The sequence below is a fragment of the Hippichthys cyanospilos genome, chromosome 14 (genome assembly GCF_059441005.1).
Source record: "Hippichthys cyanospilos isolate Australia breed blue-spotted pipefish chromosome 14, RoL_Hcya_1.0, whole genome shotgun sequence".
Classification (NCBI taxonomy): Eukaryota; Metazoa; Chordata; class Actinopteri; order Syngnathiformes; family Syngnathidae; genus Hippichthys; species Hippichthys cyanospilos.
In genome coordinates, this window is record NC_142382.1 from 10,670,380 (window position 1) to 10,682,913 (window position 12,534).

The following is a 12,534-nucleotide window of genomic DNA, read 5'->3' on the forward strand; positions in this document are numbered from 1 at the left end:
TGATTTAATATTAGTGTTAGCTTTGTACATAGCTTTTGCTTGAAATTACAGGATAAAGCTAAATTGCACATCAGTAACCTGTAAGGGTGAACTCTGTTTTACTAGTCTGAAATTGTATTCTTACACTGTGCAACTTGCTGTTGTTTGACAGTTGCATCAGCGAGGCAACATTCACACGTTTGAGCCAAGAAAGGAGAAATTAAGTTAATAAAGATCCTTACAAAAATATGTTCCCACTAGTCTTCTAAAAAACACACAATTTTGATTAATATTACATTTGGGGAACATGAATTAAGCAATAAAACCCACCCACTTTTCTTTTTCAAGGGACAACCATTTTGCCACTTGCTGTCTACTGAAATTAATGCTTCATTTGATGAACTTGGATTTATCCCAGTCCGAATGTCCCAATTCTATCCTCAAAGAGTTCAAGACAAAAACAGATTACTAATTTTGATTGGTTGCTGGTCTGACATCACAATTTCCTTTTATTATGGAATTCCTTGACTTAAAATATTTATATACATTTTGCTGCATAATTTAATGGAGGGGGAGAACAGTGTATCAGTCAGTAGAAGTACATATCACGGTCACGTCATTGGTTATCAAACTGGGGTCATGACCCATGTGGGGGAAGGGAGGTGGGGGGCAGAAAATAATTTCATCTCCAAAATGGTGGGACTTAAAAAAAGAAAAAAAAAAGGTATTGTCGCGGGACGCCGGCCCAAGCTGGTCAACAAAGATGGGGTCTTTTTTTTCTGACTTTTTTTCTGACAACTCCATTTCAAGTTGGCATTTGACTGCACTTTTCTTTGTCTGAAGCCAGAAAAGTCATGAGTTCCAACCTTCCTCGAATGCAACATCACTTCGCCATTACTCAGGAACCAATAAACAATCATGGCTCTGCTTGCGAGCGTAACATGGCCAAACTCAGCAAGCGGGTATTTTTATGCAAACCCAAGTGTGTGTCTATGAACTAAAACCAAGATGTCAGGATTGTTCTTTTTATTTAGCACCTTTCAAGAGACTCAATGGCAAACACCACAATTTATTGTGTTTTAAAATTACAAATGAAGAACAAATGCAAGTAAAAATACAAATAAAATGTATATAAACTGATATAAACCAACAGAAATACTGTGTACAGAATGTACGAAATGCTAATAGAGACAAATCATCAGAATGTTCAAATTTTCTTTTGTCTTCTAATCCTTAGTAATAACAATTTAATTAATTTGGAATTTATAAGTTTTTGTATTTTGCGCATTGTCTGTATATTACCAGTGTATATTTAACCTTCTCTTTTTGGTTTATTGTAATAACTGTCAAAAAATGCATCTTTGCAGAAAATATTCTCACTTGATCTGCGAAAGTAATTCCACTTACAATCTTGATTCCTCTTTTAGCTGTCAGAGGATGTTGGCAAGCCTGTTGCCTCCAGCTCTACATCAAAATGGTTCCTTAAGCCCTTCAGATACAAGCGTAGGCTGTACGGGTCAAGTCTGGAGTTTCTGGCAGCCTGCAGCAGGCAGGTGGCGAAGCGGTATAAAGTGTGATGCCTCTCTGTTTCAGGATCACTCTTACGCTTGGCCTTGGAATAAATGACCAAAACATATGACATGTTTAGAAACATTTGAATAGAATTTATGACACTGTTAATTAACACTTTCAGCACCATTGATGTAAAAGTACGCCAAAGGAAACCCCACAGTGGAGGGCCATTGACATCACTTGAGACCAGATTTTTGAATGGTTGGAGAAATGTTTTAGGGGAAAATAGAAACAAAATATGTTCAGTCATAATTCTCAAAATTGGGTGGAAGGTTCTCTCTCTCTTTTTAAATGACTGGTTTTATAAGGGTTAAACAGCAGGTGGCAAATTGCATAGTTACTATTTGCACACATAGTTGGACGTGCCGTAGTAAATTGTACTTCACAAGATAATTGACTGGACCCTACCAAAAGCTGCTTGCTGACTTTGGAGGCAATTGTCTTTGCTTCCTGGATTATACTCGAAGGAAGTGAGGTCGTTTCAGCCACTCTGATGCCTAAAAGAGCAATCATAGGATTTGTTGCCCTTCTGAGACATATTTCATCACAGCAATCAATAGAATGTTTACCGTAATGTTTTTCTTCAGAGAATCCTTGACTCAGTAAGTGTGTGTACACGATGCTCTCAGTGCCATTGTCACGACTGCGTGTGTGCTGAACCTGCATGTGCTGGTTTTGCACACTGGGATAGAGAGATTCTAATTGGCACAGCTCAATATCATGTGTGGCGAAAAGGGTGAAGGCCTATGAACAAGACAGCACAAAATGAAGGGATTTTTCATTGAAAGCAAGTAAAAGTTTATAATAAAAGTCTGTAATCGATTATTTTATGGAAGAAAGAAAAATCAGTCAGCGTCAATATGCTTTACCTTTAGGCTGAGCAGAAACTCGCAAACAGAGTGACATATTCCAATGCCTTCTTCAGCACTGGTGCCACGTCCCAGCTCATCAATGATGATGAGGGACCGCTCGCTGGCATTGTGGATAATGTATGACACCTTAAAGGGTCAAGGAAATTGAATAATCAAACTAGTGAGCCCTTTTTTTCTTCACAAAATCAATACAATGTACAGCACCTCCTTCATTTCCAACATGAATGTGGAAGAGTTAGTTTCAAAATCATCATCAATGCGAATTCTGGTGAAAATCTGATCTGCTATACGGAAAGACGCATACTCAGCAGGGACAAAAGAACCTGAAAAAAGAACGTGATATCTTGCAAACCTCAAATTACAGCATTGTCTTGATTCAAATGTTGTTAATAATTACCTATTTGAGCCATGATCTGACACAGTGCCACCTGTTTGAGATATGTGGATTTCCCGCTCATGTTGGGCCCTGTGATGATGATGAAGTTCGTGGCCTCGGAGATGAAACAGCTGTTAGGCACAATATGCTGGCCTGGCATACACTCTAGGATTGGATGACGACCCTGTTTGATGGCTAATGTGTCTGTGAACTCAGGTCGCACTGGCAGACAACAAAACAATAATATACTGTGTCTGAGTATACTGTATAACATTGTTTTAAGATCAGTGATAACAAATAAGAGGTGTAACAACAACATATTTTTATGGATTATTACCATCCCGTTAAGAGACATTTTTGTAACACTTAATTTTCGTATTGAGGCAGCTGGTTTTATGACTAATACCTTAAATAGCCACAAGGGGGCGTTTGAGACCAGCTTTCCTTGAGAACGCTGATAAGATTTCAATCTTTATAGTCAAACATATACTTGTCCAATTTAATGTTTGATACTGGTTCATCAATGTACGGATAAAGTAGAATTTGATAGCTCCAAAGTTATACAATTCTGAGCTCAGACCAGCATTTTCAGGAGAGATATGCCCATAGGATGCACAAATGTTTGTGGTTGAGAACATGGCTCTATAATTCAGATGATCTCGTGAAAGTCTAGTTTATAAGTCAACAAAATGAATCATTCTTTCTTTTCTCAACATGCCTCATTGTCATAGTCCAATGAATACATTTAGGCTCTTTGCTTCACAGTGTATTCACTTTTTAGTATAGTTTAATTAAGGTTGTCGCATGCTGGTTGGCTGAATATGTACTAGTTGAGTAAGCACTTAATTAGATAGGCAGCTGACCCTGCATCTTGATTGTAAATATCCCCAACAATCAGGATAATTTAATTGTGGCAGCCAAAGTTGTAAGTACGATAACAAAAATCGATTAACTGTGCAGGCCAAACTGTCACCATATTTTTATAAATATATGACTGTTAAAAGTTAAAACCTGTCAAACGTTAAATTGATTTGGTTTGAGCAACACACAGAGAAGCTGTTAAGCTTAAAGAAGCAGTGGCAACCAAGAAACAGCGCCCTCCAGTGGGGGTGATATGTCCTTGTAATAACAGCTATAAAGTGCCATGTTTAAGCACAACGACATCTGAGCCCAAGTTGGCAGGGGAAGATCAGAGCTCAGTCACTCAGCACGTGACAGTTTTAGACAGCTGAGGGTCTGAAGTTCCTACTTATGAAGAGTATCATCAGCTCACGCAAAAACCACAGAGGCCAGTAACAGTGCCATCTCATTGACATTTGCTTGGAGCTGCTTTTATATCTCACTGATTTGCCACTGGGAATCAGAAATGATCAAGTATTAAAGTTTGACATGAACAGGGCATCACACTCACCATAGTCATAGTGAGTGCATGCGTTTGCTATGGACAGCAGCATATCCAGCATTGATACAGCATCGGAGAGTTTGTAGAGACAGTGGATGTGCTCACGGATAGTGCTGAGCAGTTGACATACCACCCTTGGACGGAAACAAGACACTGTGATGTCATTACACTATAAGTGGCAAAATAGCTATCTCCTGAGATGGATACAAGCAAATGGAATTTGTTGCTTAATTCATACAAGAACAAAATTACACAAAATGCTGTGTTCAAACAAGTGGTGATATGACTTTCCCTTTAAGAGTTTATTGTTTTTGTACAGCTTTAGCCTGCTTAAGGTGGGTCTGGAAGAAAAAAAATCATTTGAAAAGGACACAAAGAGGAAAAAACTCCATTGAATAATAATGTAATGAATCATGTGCATAAAATCTAAACAAGCTTATTCAGAACAAAAATGTGACGCTCCTACTCACACGTAGGACATGTGAATGATCTCCCTCAGGGCCTCATCACAGCGGTCGTTCAACTTCACCAGGTCTGCGGTGGTAAAGCCATAGTTGTCCTTATGTTTGACGACCTGAGGGGACAGACACCGAATACCAACAATTATACTCCTTCAACAAATCATTTATGTTGCCGCAAATTAATGGGACTGTTAAAGGCAGAAAATTGCAGCTATTAAACAAACAACTGTGAAAGTACATAAACGGCACTATCACATAAACTATCTGAGAAAAAATTACTGAATCATTTTATTCTTTTTTAATTTATTGATTTGTTAAGACAACATTTTTACTTCAGTAAATTTAAAAAAAGACTTTTCATTGTCAGTTCCAGCATTGATACCCTGATGAACTCTGAAGGAAGTTTCCCATCAGGCAACAACAGCTTCATCTGGATGAAGAAACCTCGAGTGGTGCTGAAGCTTGTACGCATGGGGAAGCCGTAGTTCTCTGCCATCTGGTTTACTAGACCTGAAAAACACAATTGCTATGCTACGAACACTTCCAAATGCAACCAAGCAATATTTGCTACTTTTGACAAAATAGCTCCAATAAAGGATGTGGATGGCTAAAACATTCATATCCAGATGTTTTTTCATAAATTTAAAGACAATCTAGTAAATTTGTACAAAGCATAACAAAATCGGAAACTGACAGGATATCACAGATGAATGTGATTTTTACTGATTTAATTGGTTTCCTTTTGCAATATGGATCCAATATGGATTACATTTGTTTGGCTCGCGGTACTTTCACTCAATGCATAACAGAACATTTTACTGAAATTGTGAACAGCTGAGATTCACATTTTTTTTCTCAGCCGGTCCAAAGTCATAGTGAAAGTTATGTTTTTATTTGTGTGTGTTTTAAGCTTGAAATTACAAAAGACAGTGGTAAAAGATTCTATTGAGTTGTCGCTCTATTGATTATTACTTTATCTGAAAATGTATTTACAGTATATCCTTTTCTCGTGTAAGTTTTGAGGACATGTAACATTTTTCACTATTATAAAGGACCTGACTTTCTAATCATCATCAAGATTAAATATGTCCTTATTCAAAAAGGAGGACAGAAATTTGACATAAAGTAAATGTTGTCCAGGTCATGGCCCTTCTTTTTAGGTTTTCACCTACTATCTAGGATACTTATTATTTTAATGGTGTGTATCATACATTATTATCAGATTTCAAACTAATATCTTTGGAAGCAAGGAAATATGTACCTCTCGACTAGAAATTGTGAACAAATAGACTGAAGTCCCCACCTGCAATGTCATTCACTATCTCAGTATAAGCTCGTCGGGCAATGTCCAGGAACTCGTTGATGTTGGGTCGCACGGCATAGCATTTCTGTGTGCGCATGTTGAGGTTCCCCCTCAGGTATGTGGTGTCATCATTTATCACAGTGAGGATCTGATTCAAGATAATGTCAAATCTGGATGTGTGCATAAATCACTGTATAAGTAAAAATACAAAATAAAAAGATGAAAGCTGCCATAATAATAAAGACCTGTTGTCCTCGAGTGAAGTGCTGTATGCTTTAAGGAGAGCCGTGTTGCAATTTTTTAACACCAACTGTGGATGAAATTATAATAAAAAAAATAAAAAAAAAACACAACAAAACCTTCAAATCTAACTTGTGCATATTAGCAGACACTAACCCTCAATTGTGACACCAAATCCAAAGTGTGTTTCAGCTGAATGACATGTGTAATCTTCGATTCTGCAACCTGAACCTACAAAAAGAGTATAATGCAACACATTAAAGAAAGCTAAATTGCTGCATAATAATTATAATTATAATAATCATAATTATTTGATCATAATTAATCTGTTAATCAGAGACCCTAGTTTAAACGACTTGATTTTGGGTTGGGAATTCTATCCCATGGAAATGCAGAGTATCACTTTTGTTACAATGACCAATAAAAGGTGGGACGAGAGCATAAAAAAAAGCAACTAAGCAAATATTACGACCTGTGTAGAGGCTATTTGTGGTGTTGTTTGAGAATGTGGAGACATTGAGACCCTGTTCAATCAAACAATCAGGGCAAAGGAAAACCACTGCCTAATTTGACTATCCTTGCTGTTTATGGTCTGTTTTATTAAGTTAGCTAATTAGGGTATTACAGCACACTATTAAATGAGAAAAAATATGTATATTTCACATACTGTCTCTTGTTTTGGGACCTGGACCAGAACAGAGAGTAGCTGGTCGATGTCTAGGAAATGGCCTATAGCTGAAAAAAAGAGACACATGTTTAGATAATATTCTCATTGTATTGTTAATACAAGACTCAAGTGTGTTTTTTTTCTGGTACCATTCTTTAATCCATAGAAGAGCTCCTCATTCTGCAGCATTTCTTGTATCGCGTCCAAGCGTATATTGATGGTATCCACATCTATGAGAGGCTCCAGAATATTAGAACGTAACCTTCTGGCACCACCAGGCGTTTTTGTGTAGTTAAGGACGCCGAAAAGGGTATGTTCGCTCCTGTGTGCATGCATAGTATATATGCAGTATACATGGCAAGGGACTATACAAGCACATTAAAATGAGTCTTTGGTCAAGGCTTGCTCTTACTGTACCTGTGGTCTTTGTTGTTGACCACTAGCTCCATGTTACTGGCAGATGTTGAGTCAATCATTGCCGTCTGTTCGCTTCCTTTAAAGCTCACTTTTAGCGACTTGGCAGCATACACAGAGTTCTGAATGAACTCCAAGTATTTGAGCAAAGCAGCTGCCGCTGCTAGGCAATAATACCTGCACAAATTGGAACAGTTGGTAATAAAATGGTTGTCACGGTTCATCTGTGTTTTTCTTGATACATAATTGATTGCAATTGCATACTTAGCTTGAACCTCCATGAGGACAGTGCTAAATTCTGGAGCACAGAGCTGCTGGATGTACTCCAATCCTTTCTTCTCATTAAAGTATTTCCTTTGAATTGCAGTGAAAGCAGCAGTCTGACAAAAAAGAAAATATTTGCACCAGCTTGTAGGTCCTATAATATTGACTGTTTTTATGCTGCATATGTTCTTGCATTGGCACCTGAAAGTTCTCTGTGATAAGGCTGAAGAGCTTAGTCCTTTTTTCCTTATCACAAGCAGTGTCTGGCATCAGTATTTCCAACGGGAACAAGATATTGATCTTGGTTATTACCTTAAAAAATGTAGAGATTGAAATCATTCTATTAAAAAATATTACAACAGCCTTTAAGAGTTTTTTGCTTACTTTGGCATATGTTCCAGTGTCCGCAAACTGAGAGAGTATAAGCTCAGGATATTTCAAGTTGAGACTGGCCATTCCAATCTCTCCCCTGGCCAAACCACGCCCTTCAACCAGGGCAACAATCACAGATGTACTACAAGCTGTGGTAGAAGAGGAGCAACTTGTAGCTGAAAATAAGAGAAATTAAAGTAAAAACATGTGACACAAGGTATTGTTCAAAGTAATGTTTTGGGACAAAGTACCAGTGTGATCAGTCAACGGAGTCCGTGCAGGGGGTGTGGCCCTCACAGAACCCAGAGTCCTCCTGAGCCTTGGTGTTCCTCCACAGTAGGAGCTGTCTGAGGTATAAGGAAGATGGAGTGGATTGGTCCTGCCTAACTGAAAGCTGTTGGGGAATTGACCTTTTTTACAAAAAGGAAGATATTTGTTAATACATTTTAAACACTGCTCTGCCACAGATTATGCAAGTATGACAATGATTTGCAAAACTATTCCACAGATGTACCCCTTTAACAAAGACACATCCTTACTTTGTTAGACATTGTAGGGTGCTTTTTGAGAACCCCTTCAAGTCATAACAAGTATAAATGTTCAAACAGATTCTTGATATTCTGGTACAATTGTGTCATATTAAATGCCAAAAAAAATATCAAATAATTTCAAAGTATTTGAATGAACAAATAAGTGTATTAGCCCATAGATATGTAGGTTGAGGAGGGCCATTTGGGTGACTAACTAAGATCATCAGACCGCACCACTGGTAGATTTCTTTTTATGGAATGATGTGCTTACTTTGTATGATGTTTATTACCGTATAATGTTATCATTTGCACTTGAAAGTAATTATTATTATTATTACACCCCCTCCCAATTAAAATTTGCATACCTCATTTTGCATTCTGTAAAACCAAACAAAAAAAAACACAACTTTAGAGGCTTCAATGAATTACTATAATAGCTTGTTGCAGCCCTGGCTCCAAACAAGATTTACAAATGGAATCGCAGAACGGGATGTCAGACTTACAAAGTACCTTGCACCCACAATACGAAACCGGACAATACAATACAATAGATCATTTTTTGTGTTCTTTACCTAACTCAATTTTTTGGGTGTGTGACATAAAAAAAAGGGGGGGGGGGGGGGGGGTATCCTTCAGTCACCTGTTGCTGAGCGAGGAAGTGATGGACCAGTGCTGGAGTGAGTACTCTCTTCTTCCGAACTTTGATAGGAGCAAGCAGGGGAGGCTGACGTCGGATTACAAGAAGTGGTTCCATTTACAAGACTTCTTTGTGCTGGAGATACCTCTGTGTTATGTCCACTTTCTGAAGTATCACTAGTTACTATTTCTTCTGTGCTGCTTCTAAACATTGCTAAACGTTATAAATTCACACTATGCAAAGTCTGTTTCCTAATTGAATTCTAAAAACAATAGCACGCCAAAACGACATTTACAAGAAGCTGCTGTTTGCTAAAAAGCTAACGCAGACGCAATGTAAATAATAAATTTCTGGACAAATATTGGCGCCAGCCTAACTGTCCCCTTTCTTCTAAAGCCTCCGTTACTGAAGTGTTTTGCTTGACGGACAGACTTATTTATTAGGAACAACCTGCCTAAAACACCACACGTACACGCGAGAATGCTTCAAAACTACGAAGGGAAATAGGCTATATGAATATTTTATATTATTTGGAAACGTCAACAGGTGAACTTCCGTTTCCGCTACGTCTTATCCAACATGGCGGCGGCGGGAGAGCACAACAGTTACTTCCTGAGAGAAATAGAGAAAAACGACGGTTCTGTTTTGACAGTGAGCCAATGCTACATGGGGGACGTAGGCTGCGTGGTGTGGGATGCGGCCATCGTCCTTGCAAAATATTTAGAAACGAAACAATTTTATGATCCATCCTCAGGAGTAAACTTATGGGCTGGCCGAAGAGTTGTAGAGTTAGGAGCTGGGACTGGGGTTGTTGGTTTGATGGCAGCAACACTGGGGTGAGTTCCCTGATGTGTTTTTGATGCAAATATTTACTGTTTATGTACAAAGCGGATTATGTTACCTTATGGATGCAAATGTTAATTCATGCTTCATTGTGTTCGCTTCTGTAGCGCTTATGTTAATGTGACAGACTTGGAGAATCTCCAGACCCTCCTTAAAGTGAACATTCAAGACAATCAGACTCTCATCACTAGCGGATCCATAACTGCTAAGGTACTGAAATGGTTTGTACTATTTTCTATTTTTAACACGCTTGCTTGTTGACGAATTTCTGTGGCTACGTATTTATGGTCTGCTCTTTCTTCAGGGGTGAAGATATAGCTGATTTCCTTCCACCCCCAAACTATATTCTTATGGCGGATTGCATTTATTATGAGCAGGTATGGTTTCTTGTTCATGTCTAAAAAGAGGTTTTGCATGTTTTGATCATGTCCATTGGCAACATTACAATAGATTTCTCCTCTGTGTGCACAGTCGATTACCCCCCTAGTGGAGACCTTGAAGGTGCTTAGTGGCCCAGAGACCTGCACCATTTGTTGTTATGAGCAGCGCACCGAGGGTATCAATCCAAAAGTAGAGAAGCAGTTTTTTGAGGTAAGAGCAATGTTTTTTTTTTTTTTTTTTTAACTACTGTAAATGTTAAAAAGAAATATAAGAAAGGTATTTCTTGGTCATGTTCTTTGTTTCATCTTTTAGTTGCTGCAACAAAGCTTCGACTGTGAGGAAATCCCTTTGAGCAAACACGATGCAGAGTTTAGGAGTCCAGACATTCACATCCTGCATGTGAAAAAAAAAAGTTTAAGTTTGTAAAATGACTTATGTGTAAATACAGTATATGATATTTCCTTGCGGAATACGCCGTGAACTGGATGACCAGCCAAGCTCTAGCCACAATGATGGCGAGCCAGCAACATCTCCAACAATGACTGTAACCTAAAAAACAAAAAATACATAAAAGGGCCATAAAAGCACAATTGAACTATCTGCTCATGGAGGTAAACAATGTTGACAGTCAATTTCAGTGCAAGACAAGATGATCACATTTAACTAAGAAAATGTATTTGTTTCGCCATTGAAACATGAAAATGTACTGTATTAGAGCAGCTTCATCATCGTCATCCTTGTGAGTTGACAGGACACTATTGCATTTTTTTATAGATGTTGCATTGTTTATAGATGTTGATTTCAAAGTGTGTTCAAGAAACATCAAGTGCTGCTATAGTAACATGCCTCAGGTGTATTTTTTTTTTTTTTAAATCACAGATTACACTTACTGGTCTGGAACGCAAATCCCAATGTGGTGGAGGGTTGATACAAGTAAATTAGTAATAAACAAAAATAGCTACCCAAAAAAAATGACAACTGATCTTTATTGGTCTGGAACGCAAACCCCAAAGTGGAGGAGGGTTGATACAAGTAAATTAGTAATGAACAAAAATAGCTACCAAAAAAAGTTACAACTGATCTTTATTGATATCACTTGTTTTTCGCAAATTAGGAAAAATACTGTATAACGTTATGAGTATAATATTAAAGCATAATATTATTGTCATTTTATAGCCAGTATCGAGCAAAATTGGAAATACGAATTTTCTGTATATTTTATGTGTCTGTGTTACTACTGTGAGGTAAATGTGCTATTGCTCACCATTTACCAGTATATCATTTTGCTGCCCTAAATGCGTGTGAAAAATCCCCATTTTACTGTACTCAGTTCATGGGACCTTCAACGTTTTGTATTTACTTTTTCACATTCACCTCAAACGCTGCTACGAATCAATATGAAAATGCCATGACTTTGTTGTGGAGCTAAAGCTTTCCCTTGTTTAAACGTTAGGGGGCAATAGTTTCCATTTAAAAAAAGACACGTGTTTGAGTCTGAAATAGAGCTTTAATTGAATCACAATGTAGATTGATGGCTCTCTTTAGCCTTAATGTCATTTCAATAATTTTAGTATAAATCACTGGCTACTGGTGGCAGTCCAAAATATGTACTCCGTACTGTCTTACTGTCTTTTGAGCTAAAAAAAAAAAATAAAAAAATCTAAACCTTCAAGTCTTGTGTTGCGAATACTTGTGTGCCACTCACACTTCTGACATTTTTTTCCACGTGAGGGGAATTCCAACCAAAGTCCCAGATGAGGCACAAGATTATGGCTCTTTTACAAGCATAAACCAAGAAGTACGCCCCACTCTCCCACAGGCATGTGGAGCCCTCTTTTGCAGCCTTTTAGTCTCCTCACTGTTTACACAACATCCAAGGCATACTCCAATGTCCTAATAAAGTGATTAATGCTGACATTGGGTAACCACTATACATTCCAATTTATGACAGTACATGAGTTTTTTTTTTTTTTTTTTTTAAGGGACCGGGGTGATATCACTCACTAGGAACATAATGTCCTTGGGCATAATTTTCCATCCATTTTCTAAAGTGTTTGTCCTCATTAGGGTCCAGAATGAGTTGGAGCTTGTTCTAGGGGCCTCAGGGTGAGAAACAGGTTACACCCTGGAATGGTCCAGCCAATTGCAGGCCACATAGCGCCAATCATTCACAACAGCTCTTATACGGAAGTTGGTGAGATTGCTTCATTGGTAATAATGT

General features: G+C 38.0%; 2 protein-coding genes across 2 annotated transcripts; one reads left to right on the forward strand and one right to left on the reverse strand.

Moving 5' to 3' along the window:
- Positions 1–1,019: 1,019 nt before the first annotated feature.
- msh4 (mutS homolog 4) lies at positions 1,020–9,568 on the reverse strand. The gene is made up of 20 exons (XM_088433046.1): positions 9,093–9,568; positions 8,174–8,332; positions 7,935–8,098; positions 7,752–7,862; positions 7,551–7,666; positions 7,290–7,463; positions 7,022–7,194; positions 6,873–6,940; positions 6,362–6,436; positions 6,211–6,275; positions 5,966–6,135; positions 5,045–5,172; positions 4,672–4,775; positions 4,211–4,335; positions 2,821–3,021; positions 2,628–2,746; positions 2,421–2,549; positions 2,121–2,295; positions 1,960–2,048; positions 1,020–1,591 (listed from the first exon to the last, which is right to left on the reverse strand). Exons 1-20 carry the CDS (start codon positions 9,298–9,300, stop codon positions 1,403–1,405), a joined length of 2,742 nt encoding a protein of 913 aa, XP_088289172.1. The 5' UTR covers positions 9,301–9,568; the 3' UTR covers positions 1,020–1,402.
- A 97-nt stretch (positions 9,569–9,665) lies between these two features.
- On the forward strand, positions 9,666–11,948 carry vcpkmt (valosin containing protein lysine (K) methyltransferase). Its single transcript, XM_088433047.1, has 5 exons — positions 9,666–9,925; positions 10,040–10,153; positions 10,237–10,309; positions 10,404–10,523; positions 10,626–11,948. Exons 1-5 carry the CDS (start codon positions 9,669–9,671, stop codon positions 10,737–10,739), a joined length of 678 nt encoding a protein of 225 aa, XP_088289173.1. The 5' UTR covers positions 9,666–9,668; the 3' UTR covers positions 10,740–11,948.
- The last annotated feature ends 586 nt before the right edge of the window (positions 11,949–12,534 follow it).

Bases quoted from the DNA above. Each gene is read 5' to 3' on its own strand.
- vcpkmt (XM_088433047.1), top strand. From the start codon at position 9,669: ATGGCGGCGGCGGGAGAGCACAACAGTTACTTCCTGAGAGAAATAGAG. The intron at 9,926-10,039 runs GTGAGTTCCCTG...TCGCTTCTGTAG, and splicing joins TTGATGGCAGCAACACTGGG to CGCTTATGTTAATGTGACAG. The intron at 10,310-10,403 runs GTATGGTTTCTT...CTGTGTGCACAG, and splicing joins ATTGCATTTATTATGAGCAG to TCGATTACCCCCCTAGTGGA.
- msh4 (XM_088433046.1), bottom strand. From the start codon at position 9,300: ATGTTTAGAAGCAGCACAGAAGAAATAGTAACTAGTGATACTTCAGAA. The intron at 6,276-6,361 runs GTTAGTGTCTGC...TTTCATCCACAG, and splicing joins ATTTGGTGTCACAATTGAGG to TTGGTGTTAAAAAATTGCAA. The intron at 2,747-2,820 runs GTAATTATTAAC...TTCTTTTTTCAG, and splicing joins TCAGATCATGGCTCAAATAG to GTTCTTTTGTCCCTGCTGAG.